At 42.9% G+C, this 13,191-nt stretch overlaps 1 protein-coding gene across 1 annotated transcript; it reads right to left on the minus strand.

Moving 5' to 3' along the window:
- Positions 1-1,141: 1,141 nt before the first annotated feature.
- Positions 1,142-12,970, minus strand: LOC128710187 (uncharacterized). The gene is made up of 7 exons (XM_053805232.1): positions 11,486-12,970; positions 2,895-3,337; positions 2,202-2,811; positions 2,022-2,132; positions 1,702-1,941; positions 1,537-1,642; positions 1,142-1,464 (listed from the first exon to the last, which is right to left on the minus strand). The coding sequence occupies exons 1-7, from the start codon at positions 12,968-12,970 to the stop codon at positions 1,142-1,144; spliced, it is 3,318 nt and encodes a 1,105-aa protein (XP_053661207.1).
- Between the last annotated feature and the right edge of the window lie 221 nt (positions 12,971-13,191).

The raw sequence follows: 13,191 nt of genomic DNA on the forward strand, positions 1-13,191 counted from the left end.
AGTGAGGCCAAGTGCTCTTAGGTGGAAACGACGGGAGGAAGAAGCAGGGATGGGGCGAAAACATGTAAGGCATGTTCAGAGATAAACCAGCACTGTCGTGTATAACACCGGAACCAAACAAGAATTCACCCTCCAACAACCCTTGCCAACCACATTGCACGATTGCTTGCTGATGGCCTTTCCCAAGAAACCGGATACCGGTTGGCCCACAAACATAAAACAAAATCCTGTGTAGCTAGAAGCACGCATTGAACAGCTTTTTTGATCCACGATCTCGTTGTACTATTCTGCCTGCTGCTTCAGCAGCTTTAAAGGTTCGTCTTTAAACATACCGCTTCGTAGGTACGCTGTAGTCGCTTACGCTACCGGGTGGAAGGGAGCTCTATCGGCGAGCACTTCCGGTGGTGATGTTGTGATTATTCGTATTGGTGCTAGCGAGCCGAATTTGTACCGTAAACTGGCTAACATTTCTAGTGCCGCTCTATTTCTGGCATATTTCACGTATTCACTGTACTCTCATGCTTTATCGTGGTAGAAGTAAATCGTTTTAAAATCTTACATAGTGCTAGTGTTCTAGAGTTCGTGTAGTATTTAATTTTTTAAGAGAAAGAAAAGGTGCGAGTTCTGTTGTTTATACCAAGACTACATATAAAGTCTTCTTTGGGGCTATAAATCCTTACAACCTGTTACTGAAAATGCTGAACTGATATTATCGACTGGCACAAAGATAAGCGTCGTATTTATTTTAAATAATCTGATTTATTCACTTTCCTTCGTTTTTTTTTCTTCGATACCATCTCAAAACCAGTGTGCGTTCGATGGTTTATCTTTCGCGTATCATATCACCGATATTTCCTTCCTTACACGTAAGTTTATATTTACATGTGTTTCGCTGGCGCGATTCGATAGTTTAAGGTATTTGCTGTCTCTTCGCATTTTCCCGGAGAACGTATCCTTAAACCAGATTCCTAACAGGAGAGATTGCATACGACGCTAGTAAATTAGCTATTTGCTGTTTGTGTCTTCGATAAAAAAATTCCTTCGCTGCGTATTGCTTCCGTTGCTCTCTTTCTGTACAAATATACTCGAGCTATTTACAATGGCAGGTTGGGGGGCCGGCCATGATAATGGAAGCATTTGGTTACGGTATCTCCTCCACATACGTTGCTGGAAAGATGCCTATCTGTCCACGGAGTGCTCCGAGCCACCAACCGTCCTCCTGCTTAATGTGCACCTCGAGAATGTCGCCGGGCTGCAGTTCCAGCTCGTCGTAAAGCTTTGGTGTGTAGTTAAATAGTGCCCGACAACGCCCAAGAATAGTGGGCTGGTTCGGGATACCGTCCGGATGGTCAACGGCCGACGGTCCAATGCCGTTTGCCAATACCGGATGGTGACCATTTTCTAGCAGTTGCTTCGGTGCCACCGAACAACGATCTTCGTCCTCATCCTGGGAGGAAAATTCATCTGCAAGTAGAGCAACGATTAGTAGTGTGAAAGGAAGCTGCCTGGGAGAAATAACCTATCCGCGTGACGTACCAAAATCGGAATCAGGTTGATTGGATACTCCATCGGCTACGCCCCGATCCCATGCCGGACCGTGATGATCGTCCTGGTGCGCAGATTTGCCAGCCTTGTTTACCGTCTGGAAAACATAACAAAGTGTTAAAACAATGATGAAAACCATAGGCTACCTTTACTCACGTAATGTCCCTCGTCTCCATTACATCCATTTCGGGCGTATTTGTGCACAATATGTTTGATGAGCGTATCGTTTTTGATATCCAAACATCCCTGATCAGAGCTTTCGTCCGAGCTGTGAACTATGGTTTGACCGTTGGCAGTCGCCGACTCCAGGTTACCGTCCTGATCGTCCTGTTCGTGCTTTAACCATAAGGGAACCTTTAACACGCTTGTCTGAAGGCCTGTGCGATCGCGCGTGATCTACACGTGGGATAGAGGAGCATTGGAAATACATATTTAACAAAGAGTTCGACAAAAGAGAGGAAATCTACTCTTCTAACCTGAATGTGTTGTGCAAGAGGATGGCTGGAACGAGGCTTGTGGTCGAGTTCCAGTAGTGCCGACTGTAGTTTATAACGCGCACCTTCCAGATATGTGAGCATTGATCGTATCTACAAAAAGGCATAAATTAAAGTTGTTTTACATTTCATGTTCTTCCCGCTTCTGAAAATAATACTTACATGATACAGCTTATCGGCAATATTCTGATTGCTTTCACCGTTCTTATCCAGCGTCTGGGAGAACCCTTTCAGACCGTTGCGCGATCGTCGCTCTCGGTCCAGATCTTGGCGGATTAGCTGCAGCAGCTTCACCAGCGACTGTTTTCGTCGCTCACGGTTCATGGCCAGCGTGGTGTGCTCGCAGTAGAAATCGGGCAGCAGCTGTTCGCTCGGTCCTTCCGTCGCCCGGCGAATATTCTTCAGCACATCCAGATCTTTGGCCACACTGCACATGGCAACCTGCGGACTGAGCCGGTCGATCGTTTTCGTCAACAGCGGACTCATCTCGGCCGACAGCTTGAGGTAATCGGTGACGTGCGTTTTAAACTGTGCCAATCGTTGGCTTTCGAGCGTTTGCAGCATCGACGAACCACGCAGCACGGACATCTCCCAGTCAACGCGTGCGCGCTCTGCTCGTATACAGAGGGTGTAATATTCTACATCCGCCTTCTTGACCGCTTCTTCAGCCTTCTTTCTTTTGCCGTCGAGTTTGTTGCTATCCTTTTCCGACACTTTTACCTCCTTCTCGGTGGTCTTGTGTAGCAGTCCGATCGAGGGAGTTCGCTGAAGCCTACAAATGAGAGGAAAACAAAAGTTGATAAGTAACATGGTTTTATAGTTCGAAATCTGTTATTCGTTACGAGTTCTACTCACTTCACATCGAGCATGGCGTCCTGCAGCTTTTCGTTTTCCCGTGCCGCCGCATGTGAGTTTTTCTTCGCCTTCATCTCAGCCGTCCGCCATTCGGCGAGTATGCGAGCGGATTTGTCGACGTTGGTTTCGATCGTTTTGCGCGCTTTGTGCTGATTCTCGATCACTGCCTTCAGCGGCTTCACAACCTCCTCCGCCAGCGAGTTTGAGAACTGTCGGTGTACCTCGCTGCGTCCTTCCAGCTCGGTTGATACGGATCGCCACGAATCGGCTATCGTGCCCGGCAGATCCCGGCAGGCTTTGTTCAGTTTGTTGGCAATCTTGGAGAGTGATTTTGCGTACAGCTGCTCTATCTCGGTACGCTCGTGCAGTATGGCGACCAGATCCTTTCCGAAGTCTCCGCCCTGCTTAACGAACCGGCGTACCTCTTCGAACCCATTTTGTCCCTGGAAGTAGAAGTAGTGAAAAGTAGCAAGGAGATTAGTATATTGTGTATAAAATGAAAAAAAAATGCTTGAAATTATTTAACAATTAGAAACAAGTAAATCTTTAGTTGATCTCTTCACAATCAATTTCTACACATTCTTATTTTGCTATAAACTGTTCTTGGAATTGTATTGCCGCGGTCTTCTTCACTGTTCATTTGAATTGTTTATTCCAATTGTCTTGTTGGTCTAAATAGGGTTTTCCATTATTTTGCTATTTAATTCTTCATTTTCCTTCTTTTTCTATAATATATTTGTTTCTTTCTTTAATTGTGACAACTTTTCCCCTTGTTTATTATTTGCAATATTACATGTTATTTAAATTTCAGTATGTTCTTTTAATATCTCTTTGTTAATATAAAACTTTCCTAGTTTTTGGATCATTTCGTGTTAGATTGGGATGTTAAGAGTCTGTTTTAACATTCCAAATCTGGTAAGTCATTGACCTCCTCATTCGTCTAGTGATTGTTGAATTTGTAAAATGCGTGTCTTAAGTCTTACGAATCAAGGTGCGTCTAATACACATATACCTATCCCTAGTGTTGGGTAAATCAGATTCAAATGTATACATATCTGAATGAATCTCTGAATTGTATGCATGAATCAGAATCTCTATTCCAACGATTCCCTTTAGGTTTTCCAAAGATGAATCCTCTTGGACCTTGGCTTGGCCCGGCACTGCTCTGACGATTCATGAATCTTCTGAATCGAGAGTAGATTCCTTTTTTAAATGACTCTTAGTGAAACAATCTTTAGAATGACTCTTCTAAAAAAAATCATGAAGTACAACACTACTTTCACCATCACCTCATATAAAGATCAATATACATAATACATAATATTGATTTTCTCAATCAACATTGATTATTATGCAACACAAGGAACAACATCACCACAATTCACTTGCCAACCGTTCGATGCGGACCGTTTGCAACCGGTACCCATTAAGCTAACGTTCAAAGGAGACAAAAAAGTGTCATAGTACCGGCAACGGTGCAAGGGAAGAATTGATGAAGCACCACAGTCGACAATAATGTGGCCTATAACAACCCATCAATAGAGTACGGCAGCTCGGTCAGGCGGACAAAAACCCAACTGTGTTGCTCCAAAACAGGTCCCATTGCAAACCATCGGCCAATATAACGCTGCTGATGGCAATTGGACAATGTTTTCCCATTAACAACTGTTTCCGGTTCAGCGATGGTGTCTCTTCCCGAGCAATAATGTGCAACTGACCCGGCATTGCAGTTTGCGAAGGGTTATGTACGTACACACGAACAGGGAGTTGTTTATGTCTATTAATAAGCGGCATATTACCAGATTTGTTTCACCACAAGCACTACATTGAGGGTGCCGATGGGATCCAATCTAATCTTCCCGCCTAGTGTCTGACGAGTTGTAAAAAACGTGGTACCTTTCCATGATGGGTTGGACAGCTAACTGGGCAGGTTTTACTTACGCATCAACAACATATAAATCGTTTTTTTTTTTTTGTTGCTAATGAGGAAACGATAGAGAAATACACCAACTGCGCAGGAAAGTAGCAGCAGTTTGGTTTATCTCCAACTCTTCGAACATTCCACATATCGAACGCTGCAGAGGGTAGCCACCTCTCAACAGTGGAGATCACTACGTCACTGATCACTCGGTTTCATTAAACTCATTTCCTGCTGCAGAAGAAAAATGCACCAGAGCAAGTGGAATGCTTTCGTACCACGGTTTCCTTAAGCATGTTTCATCGAGACTGATTTGTTGGGGAAGCTGTTTTTTTTTTGTTTTCGCTTCATCACCAATCAATAACAGGCTCCTTCAGCGTCACCAGAGCCGATGACGGATTCGTAAATGTGCTCGCATAAATTGGGCTACTTCCTCGTAGGGTATGATAAGAGGATGTGAAGAATTCCTCCCGCGTCTTCAGGTGCCAACTCCTCGAAAAGGACCAACGTACGCGTCGTACGTTTAATTAGCAGAGGGCATACTTTCGCATCTGAAGCGAAAGTAATCTAATCGAATCGAAATTTTGGACTTCCTGTATCCCGCACAAGACGCGCTGGGTGAGGTCTTTATGAACATTTCGACCACTCATTACATTCACGACCCATACCGGCGCAGACGAGATTGGTTGATTGGCTGCAAAGCACACTGCTAATAATTCCCTTCACGATTGTTCGGAAAAAAATGTGTACCATGGCTATTGACGATTGTGCAGATCGAACCCGCTCTTCCGGTGTTGCAGTCGTGGACTGCATGCGCAACTTCCTCCTCGGTAGCGATAAAGATTGAGAAACGATGCGATAAATAACGTTCGTAACCAGTGTGCGACGAAGTAATTAATGGCGATGCGAAAGAGAGATTAATGTGTGTTGTGTGCACAGTTAATTTGATACAATTTAGCAGCAATGAATATAAAAAAACTCTCTAAGATCTAATAAAAAAAACATTCCTATAAACCAGGAATTCCGTAACAAAAATTCAACAAAAGACCAATGCTGTTGCAATAACTTAAATTAAAAAAAAAAAAACAACAATTCTCGCTAAAACTCACAATAGACAACCTTTAAGCAATCTCACCTCATGCCATCCACCTTTCAGGACTTTTCCAGGGAAATTTTGCGATTTTATCTTGAAAGATTTAATTAAAACAGTTTCTGCAACTCATAAGAGACAACCTTTAAGAAACCCCACCTCAAACATCGCATCATAACCCATCTCCAGTTTGTTTTTAATCGTGTTGAACAAATAAAACTTTGATTATAATAATTAAGATCTAATTAAAACCAAACTCATGATTAACGACCTTTTGCTGACATTTCAGGCTGCTGATTAACTATCGCTAAACTATCGTAAACTAATCAAGTCGGCGCACGATACCTAATTCCATTCGACAACAAATTATGCGTTCTCCATTTACAAACCGTGTCGTCCATCCCACCAATTACCACCCAAACATACATACGTGCATAACCACACACCACAAGTCATTTGCTTCAGAAAAATTGGAGCTTCGAAAGGTTGGTGATCTTTAACACAAACGAGGGCACGTGTCCCCACAGATCCAGTCCAGTGTTGGATACAATCAAAAAAACAAAAAACCCCCAACAAAATGCCATCGTTAGACGGTAGCACGGGATAAACAAATTGCAACGAAACCCGATCCGACGATGTGTTCCGGTTACCATTGGGTACGAATGGGAGGGAAGGTTCAGTTTCATGGCTCAATTTGGAATGGTTGATCTCATCGGTTTGTGGTGGATTGGTGGACTCAGTAAGACATTAGCTACACACAGTGTAATTATGTTTATCATTTTCTTTACGTATCAATTAGGGATGAACGAAGATGGGGTGTACATATATTTTTCAACCACACACCACAAAATGCATATAAAAACAGGCAAAGAAAATGGAATCCGAAAACACAACGGTTATTTTAATTGGGGATTTCGAAAATCATTTGCTATTGTAAAGTATTGTCAACAAATTAAACTTTCTTTGGTGCCGTTTCAATATAAAGCGATAGCAGACAACCAGAAATCGGAAAACCTATTAACATAGCGGTTCTGATTCGCGTCGTTTCGACACGAACGATCGGCAAAATGCATTTTATGTTCGTTTTATTCTTTGGAGACTTGTACGATAAAACGAATAATGAATTATTAAAACGGTTAAGCCAATTAATTCGGCATGCCAGAAAACTTCATCGACATTTTAAAATGATTTTAAGAGTTAAAAAAACACAAAAAGCTACACAAGTCTTGTACCATCCAGTACCAAACAGCCAATTTCTTACTTAACGAATGATAAATGCAATCAAATGATGCTTTTCAAATATTTTGTTCATGACATTGTAAAATTATAAACAGTATTTAACAGTGTACAGATATAATTTTGCTTATTTTCATTATTATTATTGTTGTATTAACTGTTTGTTCCATAATTTAATTTAGTTTCCTTTAACTTATTCTTCCAACTTTAATATTTTTTACAATTCTCCTCCTTCCACATTCTACAAAAAGTTGTAAAAAAAGTTAAAAGTTATCGTTTAAAACTTCAAATTTATTCAATTCAAGTACAGTTTTGTATGTTTGGGATTTTTAACTTCAAGTTGAATATTTATTGTTGTGCAAAAATATTTTTATAAAATACTTTTCTGCTGCTCAACAGCAATTTCTTGACACACAATTCCAGCTAGTGGTTTGATTTCATACATCCAACTGAGCTGCGATTCCTCGTATGCTTCGTACATTTTTTGCCAATGGCCGATTCATGGTGAGTTGCATTTAATCGCTTAAATCGAGCTCAGCGAAAGCAGTGACGTGAGTGATGCTTCCCACAACAACTGCATCCAACAGGTGCCTGTCGGATGAGCGGCACATCTCTAATCCAACCTCGCAAATCTCAAAATAATGCAAACTATGTGCGTTAAATGTTGGAAATAAATCTCAAATCTGTTTAGTTCACTGTTTGGCACCGCATCTCAGTGTTTAAATAGGCCAGAATGAGTTGTTCCACACACTCGCGGACATTTTACACCCGCTCCTATGCCATCGGCAATGGCCGGTTAAATGTGTCGCGAATTATACGAAGCAAAAGCATCAACCAACAACTAGAAATAAACCGCGGAACCTGCTGCACCATCACTTTTTGGCCTTGATCTGCACTTCACTGTTCCCTCTGCCCCGTTCCATGTTTCCTGGACGGTTTGCCAAATGTCGCGACGACTCGACGATCGAAAGTTGTCGTGATCGTGGCGCACCAAGACAACTTTCCTGATAGTGCGCCACAAACAACGTTTATCTATCCTCTCACACTGTGAGGGGATTGGTCTTCGAACGCGGAAAGAAGGAAACCGGTACGCGCACGTTTCAGCCGTATCGGATTCAAGGACGAACGCGGGAGACGTTTTGCAGGTTTGGCTTGTGTAGATGTGAGTTGAATACAAAAAAACTTTCTTTTTCCCCTCACAACACAATGTATTACGGTTTTTTTCTTGAGAATGAGAATTAATTGTGGGATGAGTTCGAGGAAAACACGATCACGTTAATTGGTTAAGTCAATCCCGACACTCGTAGCAAAGCATCTCAGAATCAAACATTTTGTTTTTTTTTCTCCAAACATTGAATTGATTATGATAAAGTTCGATAACAGTTAAAAAAGATGTGCGTAAGAGTTATTTTTGGCAAATATAAAGTTGTTTGTAGTTCACGAAAACTCTCGTCAAACCATAGCGACGCTATTCACCGCCAGATGGCGCCACACACAGTGGAACATATCGGTTGTGAAGATTACATATTTTGATAACTGTTGATATAGAATTATACAAAACCTTTACATAATTAACAAATAGAGCATAATGCAATCGAAACAGTTTTTTTTGCCTAGTTAGATACTAATTGGAGCAAAATCAAACTTAAGAGGAAACGATTGACACATTTTCCGTACCGGACAAAGAGGTTTTATCGTGATTAGTGATCTTTTTTTTTTGTTCGCCATACACGCTAGGAACGAGTTTTTCGATGCCACCTCTTTACTTTATCATCCTATCGATCGATCCATCCTAGCTTCCATCGAACCGGTCCACTCGAAAGGTGTAGTGGACTTGTGAAAACTGTTGCCAAATGGAATTTTGCAACTTCCAACCGATCATCTTCAACCATTGAGCAACAATAGCAGCATGTCGCCATTCATCGATGGCAGCGCTAATTGATTTGATTTTGTTTGAGCAAATGGCGTGAACATTGAGCATGAAACGGACGGTCGATGCTGTCGGCACGGTTACGCCAAAGCAAATGACAACCGATCATGCTGGGAGAGGTATCGTACACAATCGTAGCTATTAATCATGTCTTCAACTGAAATGGGAGCTAAAACGTTACAGTTGTTAAAGCAAAGCGACAGTGAACCTTTTCACTAGCCAGGTTAACAAACAAAAGCAAAGCAAAAGTGTAACTTTCATTTTCGATTTAAATAATCGTCGAATGATTAATTAACATAAGCATTGTGACAAAATGTTACATTGGCTAAATTTGCAATTGTTCCCTGACTATTGTTTATTTATTTAGAAACAAAATTTATTTTGTTCATGACAACAGAACAGTAACGAACAATAGTTAACTACTCGTGCTCTCAACACATTTTTCATATCTAATAAATAATTTACTAGTTACATCTCGTTACATAAATATGCTACTGTACTATTGTAATGTTACCAGCCAGAGAGTTAGTCCGGATGGTCCGGATGGGATTTTGGACCGATCCTATCGTGTGAAGACCGGCGCCGCAACCAATACACCACCGTCCGCCCCTCGTAAATGTTCTACTATACCTATAATGGTGGTTTGGTTACTGTTGTGGTTGTGCTATGTTCATCACTTTATCACAAACAATTTTCCCATATCACTGAGGTAATGATCCAGATTCGTACTCCATCTTCCGCATGACCTGTGTGCAGTTTTTCTGCACTTTGGAAATTAATTTGTCCTTTAAATGGTAAGAAACGGTAGACTGTTTCAACTCGTAAAACTTATGCCCTTTCACTGGTTTGTTTTGTTATGTTCAATCCAAGTAGCCTACTATTGTCGTTTCATAGAAGTTTTCTATGCAAATGCTTCTACGATCACTGTAGGAACATACCTGTTTTTGATTCCGATAGAGGCACTATGGCCAACATCATCAAAAACTGTAGAAATTACTCAAACTCGAACACCGCATATTTATAAAAATCAACAAATTTCTAGCATATTCATGAAGACTTCAAGTGATTTTGATGATTTTCACGTCATTTCTAGCCTAAGATGACTTTCTTTGTGAAGTCTTAATAGATTCTACATAATATTTCAGATTGTTTGAAAGTTGAATTTTTAAGCCATTTTCACACAGAATGAAGCCCTTTGTGTTTTGAACGATTCGTAGAATACTAGAGAACATTTCTTATTACAGCAGAACGTTGATTATCCGGGCAACTGTGGACTGGTCGTATGCCGGTTAAAAGATTTCCACGGATAACAGGCCCTTAAGCTTTGTATTGTATTTTTTGTATTGAAGATAAAGGTGAGAACACAACGTTAAAAGGATTCATGGATTTTTAATAACAGAAGTTATTGTTTGCTAACAATATGGAACAATTTCCAGGGATTTCAACTTGATAAACTCTTTGTCAATATATTTATATAAAAACTCTCTTTTTTACTCTTTTTTATAAAACTCTCAAGTTCCTCTAGGGCTAACCGGTTGAACGGTAAAAAATCAAACCTATTCTACTAGCTGTCATTATTAACTCACGGATAATCCGTCCGCCGTTTAGTCAGGTTCCGGACAATCGACGTTATGCTGTACTAGAAATATCTTTATTGCGTTACGTTTGCTGTAGGGATGGTATAAGCACACGTACTGGAAACATTTTCAATTCATTTGGTGCGATATTTTAATAAACGCATTTCTATATTTTTGAAAACGGTTGCAACATCTTAAAAAGGTGTCATATTTGCACTTGTCACTAATATTATGGAATCAAATTGCAAAAGGAGATAAAAGCAAGAATCAAACACCATTCACTACGACAAAAGGTGTTCATTGAATGTCATAAGGCACATAAAAAACCTGTTGTCTTTCAGTTATATTTCCAGATTGAAGTAGCAGTATTTGGCATTTGAAGCCTTATGAAAAGAAAGGAAACATAAGTATAGTTCATATCATAAAAGTGTTGTTGCGTTCTTAAATAGACGTAAAACACAACAACTCAATCCTACCCGATGTAGAATATTAATGAATAATTGAGGTTCAAATCTGTATCAGTGCATTTTGCATTGTTCCATGATCTTCAAACAGCAGGAAGATATGGAAAAAATGTATATCTATACTTAAATAATCGGCTTGGTCAGAAATGTAGTACATTTGACCACTGTCCGCTATTGCCAAATCCTTTTATCGGAAGATATTCTTATCAGCATTTCAAAATAATGCAGGATTTAAAACTCTCAAGAATTACTGATAGAGTGCTGTCGGGGTGCCCGTGCCATTCAAATGATTGTTTGGCGTTTTACCGACACACGCACATCAACTGCAACACGCAGCAACAAACTGCAACCGAAAACCACCTATCACGTACATTACCTCCAGTATCTCTGCGTTGGCACTCTTCCGGTGCATCGTCCGTACACCTTCCCGGTCCTCCGACGATAACGTTCGATCGCGCTGCACAACGCTAGATTCGGGCGTGGTCACCATCGTCGTACCGTCCACCTCCTGTTGCGAATCTTGATCGCTCGCGGTGAGATCGCTGCTGGTGCGCTTCACCTTACCGGCCGCACCGGCCCCGGACGGTTCGAGGCCGACCCGCTGCATGGCGGCATGTTTCTGCACCACCTCCCGGATGCGGCCCTGCTCCTCACCGATCCAGCTCTTGAAGCCGCTCCACTTCTTCGTGATCTTGGCCTTCCGCCGATCGAAATCAATCAGATGCTTCCCGGACACGCTACGGTTCTTCATCAGCGTTAGCCGGCGTTCGGACGGGTGCAGTTGCTTCCGATGCTCGCAGTACTCATCGCTGTCCGGAAGCGGTGACCCTAGCCCCACCGTCGACTGATTGATCTGGCGCGTCAACTCGTCCAGCTCGTCCATGGAGACGGCGAGCTGGTTGGCGCCGGGTCCCGCATCCGTAAGGCTTTGGAAGCTGGCCGACTTTAGATCGAACTCCTCCTCCTGCGTGGAGTTGTTCGAAGAGGACGAATTGCGCCGGCAACCGGCCGGTGGCACATCGTACCGTGCATCACCAGGGCTTGGCAGGTTCTGGTACAGGTGGCTGTCATCGCTTACGAGCGATAGATTTATCTCGTTCAGCACATGGTGCGATCGCGTCAGATCGTACGACGATTCACCGTGCGGCTTCCGGATACCGTCCGAGCGTGTACTGCGCGGAAAATCGTAGATACTTTCCACCGCCGGACTGTTCGGCACGGACAACGTGATGGCACCACTGTTCGGGCTGGCGGACATATTCAACGATGGTGCTTTCGCAAGGGACAGACGCATTTCCGACCGCGGATGGTGTAGGTGCAGGTTGTGCGCCGACTTAGAACGGCTCTTCTCCAACATTCCACTACCCTGCCGGACGTTTTCGTCCTGAAAGCTACGACAGTTGTTGTTGCTTTCCGGCAGGAACGTAAACTTAATCTCACCGAAGTTGGGCAGCGAACTGTTCGCATCCACAAACACATCGTTTTCGCTATCCTCCGACGTGGATGGTGTCGCTACCGATCGCACCCGGTGCTCCATAGTAGGCACGCTGGGCAATGGCAGCTGTTCCACCGACGAGTCCGTATCGAAATCGAACTTCATCGTCTTGGAGATCAGGACCGGCGCACCGATCTCTGGCCGGAAGTCATCCGACCGGTTCCCGCACATATCGTAACTATCGGACAGCGGTTCCGCCACGCCACCCTTGCGGCCGGGCGTTTTCCGCAGAAAGCGCGTACCGATCACACCCGAGTAGCGTTTCGTCAGCTTGTCGAACAGGGTGGATGACGATTTGCCGTGCGGCTTGCTGCCGGCCAGACTCGCCGCAGCCACGTGCTGCACATCGTAGTTTCTTTTCATCATCTTCACGCCCGGCCACACATAAAGGCGATGTGGCGGACCTCACAATTCTTCACAACTCCCACTGTCCACTATGCTCGGTGGTGATGGGGGGGTTCGATTCAAACACTTCAGTTTCACAACTTCGTCATGTTCTTCCACACGTTTGCTTATCGCTCGTTTTGCGGCGGGTTCGTTTTTTTTCCTTCACGCGCGAGCAACTTTGCGGGACACTCCGATGGACC

Source organism: Anopheles marshallii, chromosome 2, assembly GCF_943734725.1.
Source record: "Anopheles marshallii chromosome 2, idAnoMarsDA_429_01, whole genome shotgun sequence".
Taxonomy (NCBI): domain Eukaryota; kingdom Metazoa; phylum Arthropoda; class Insecta; order Diptera; family Culicidae; genus Anopheles; species Anopheles marshallii.

Excerpts from the sequence above, each read along its gene's own strand:
- LOC128710187 (XM_053805232.1), bottom strand. The coding sequence starts at position 12,970 with ATGATGAAAAGAAACTACGATGTGCAGCACGTGGCTGCGGCGAGTCTG. Across the intron at positions 2,133-2,201 it reads TTGCCGATAAGCTGTATCAT|ATACGATCAATGCTCACATA; the intron begins GTAAGTATTATT and ends GCCTTTTTGTAG. Across the intron at positions 1,643-1,701 it reads ATGGAGACGAGGGACATTAC|ACGGTAAACAAGGCTGGCAA; the intron begins GTGAGTAAAGGT and ends TATGTTTTCCAG.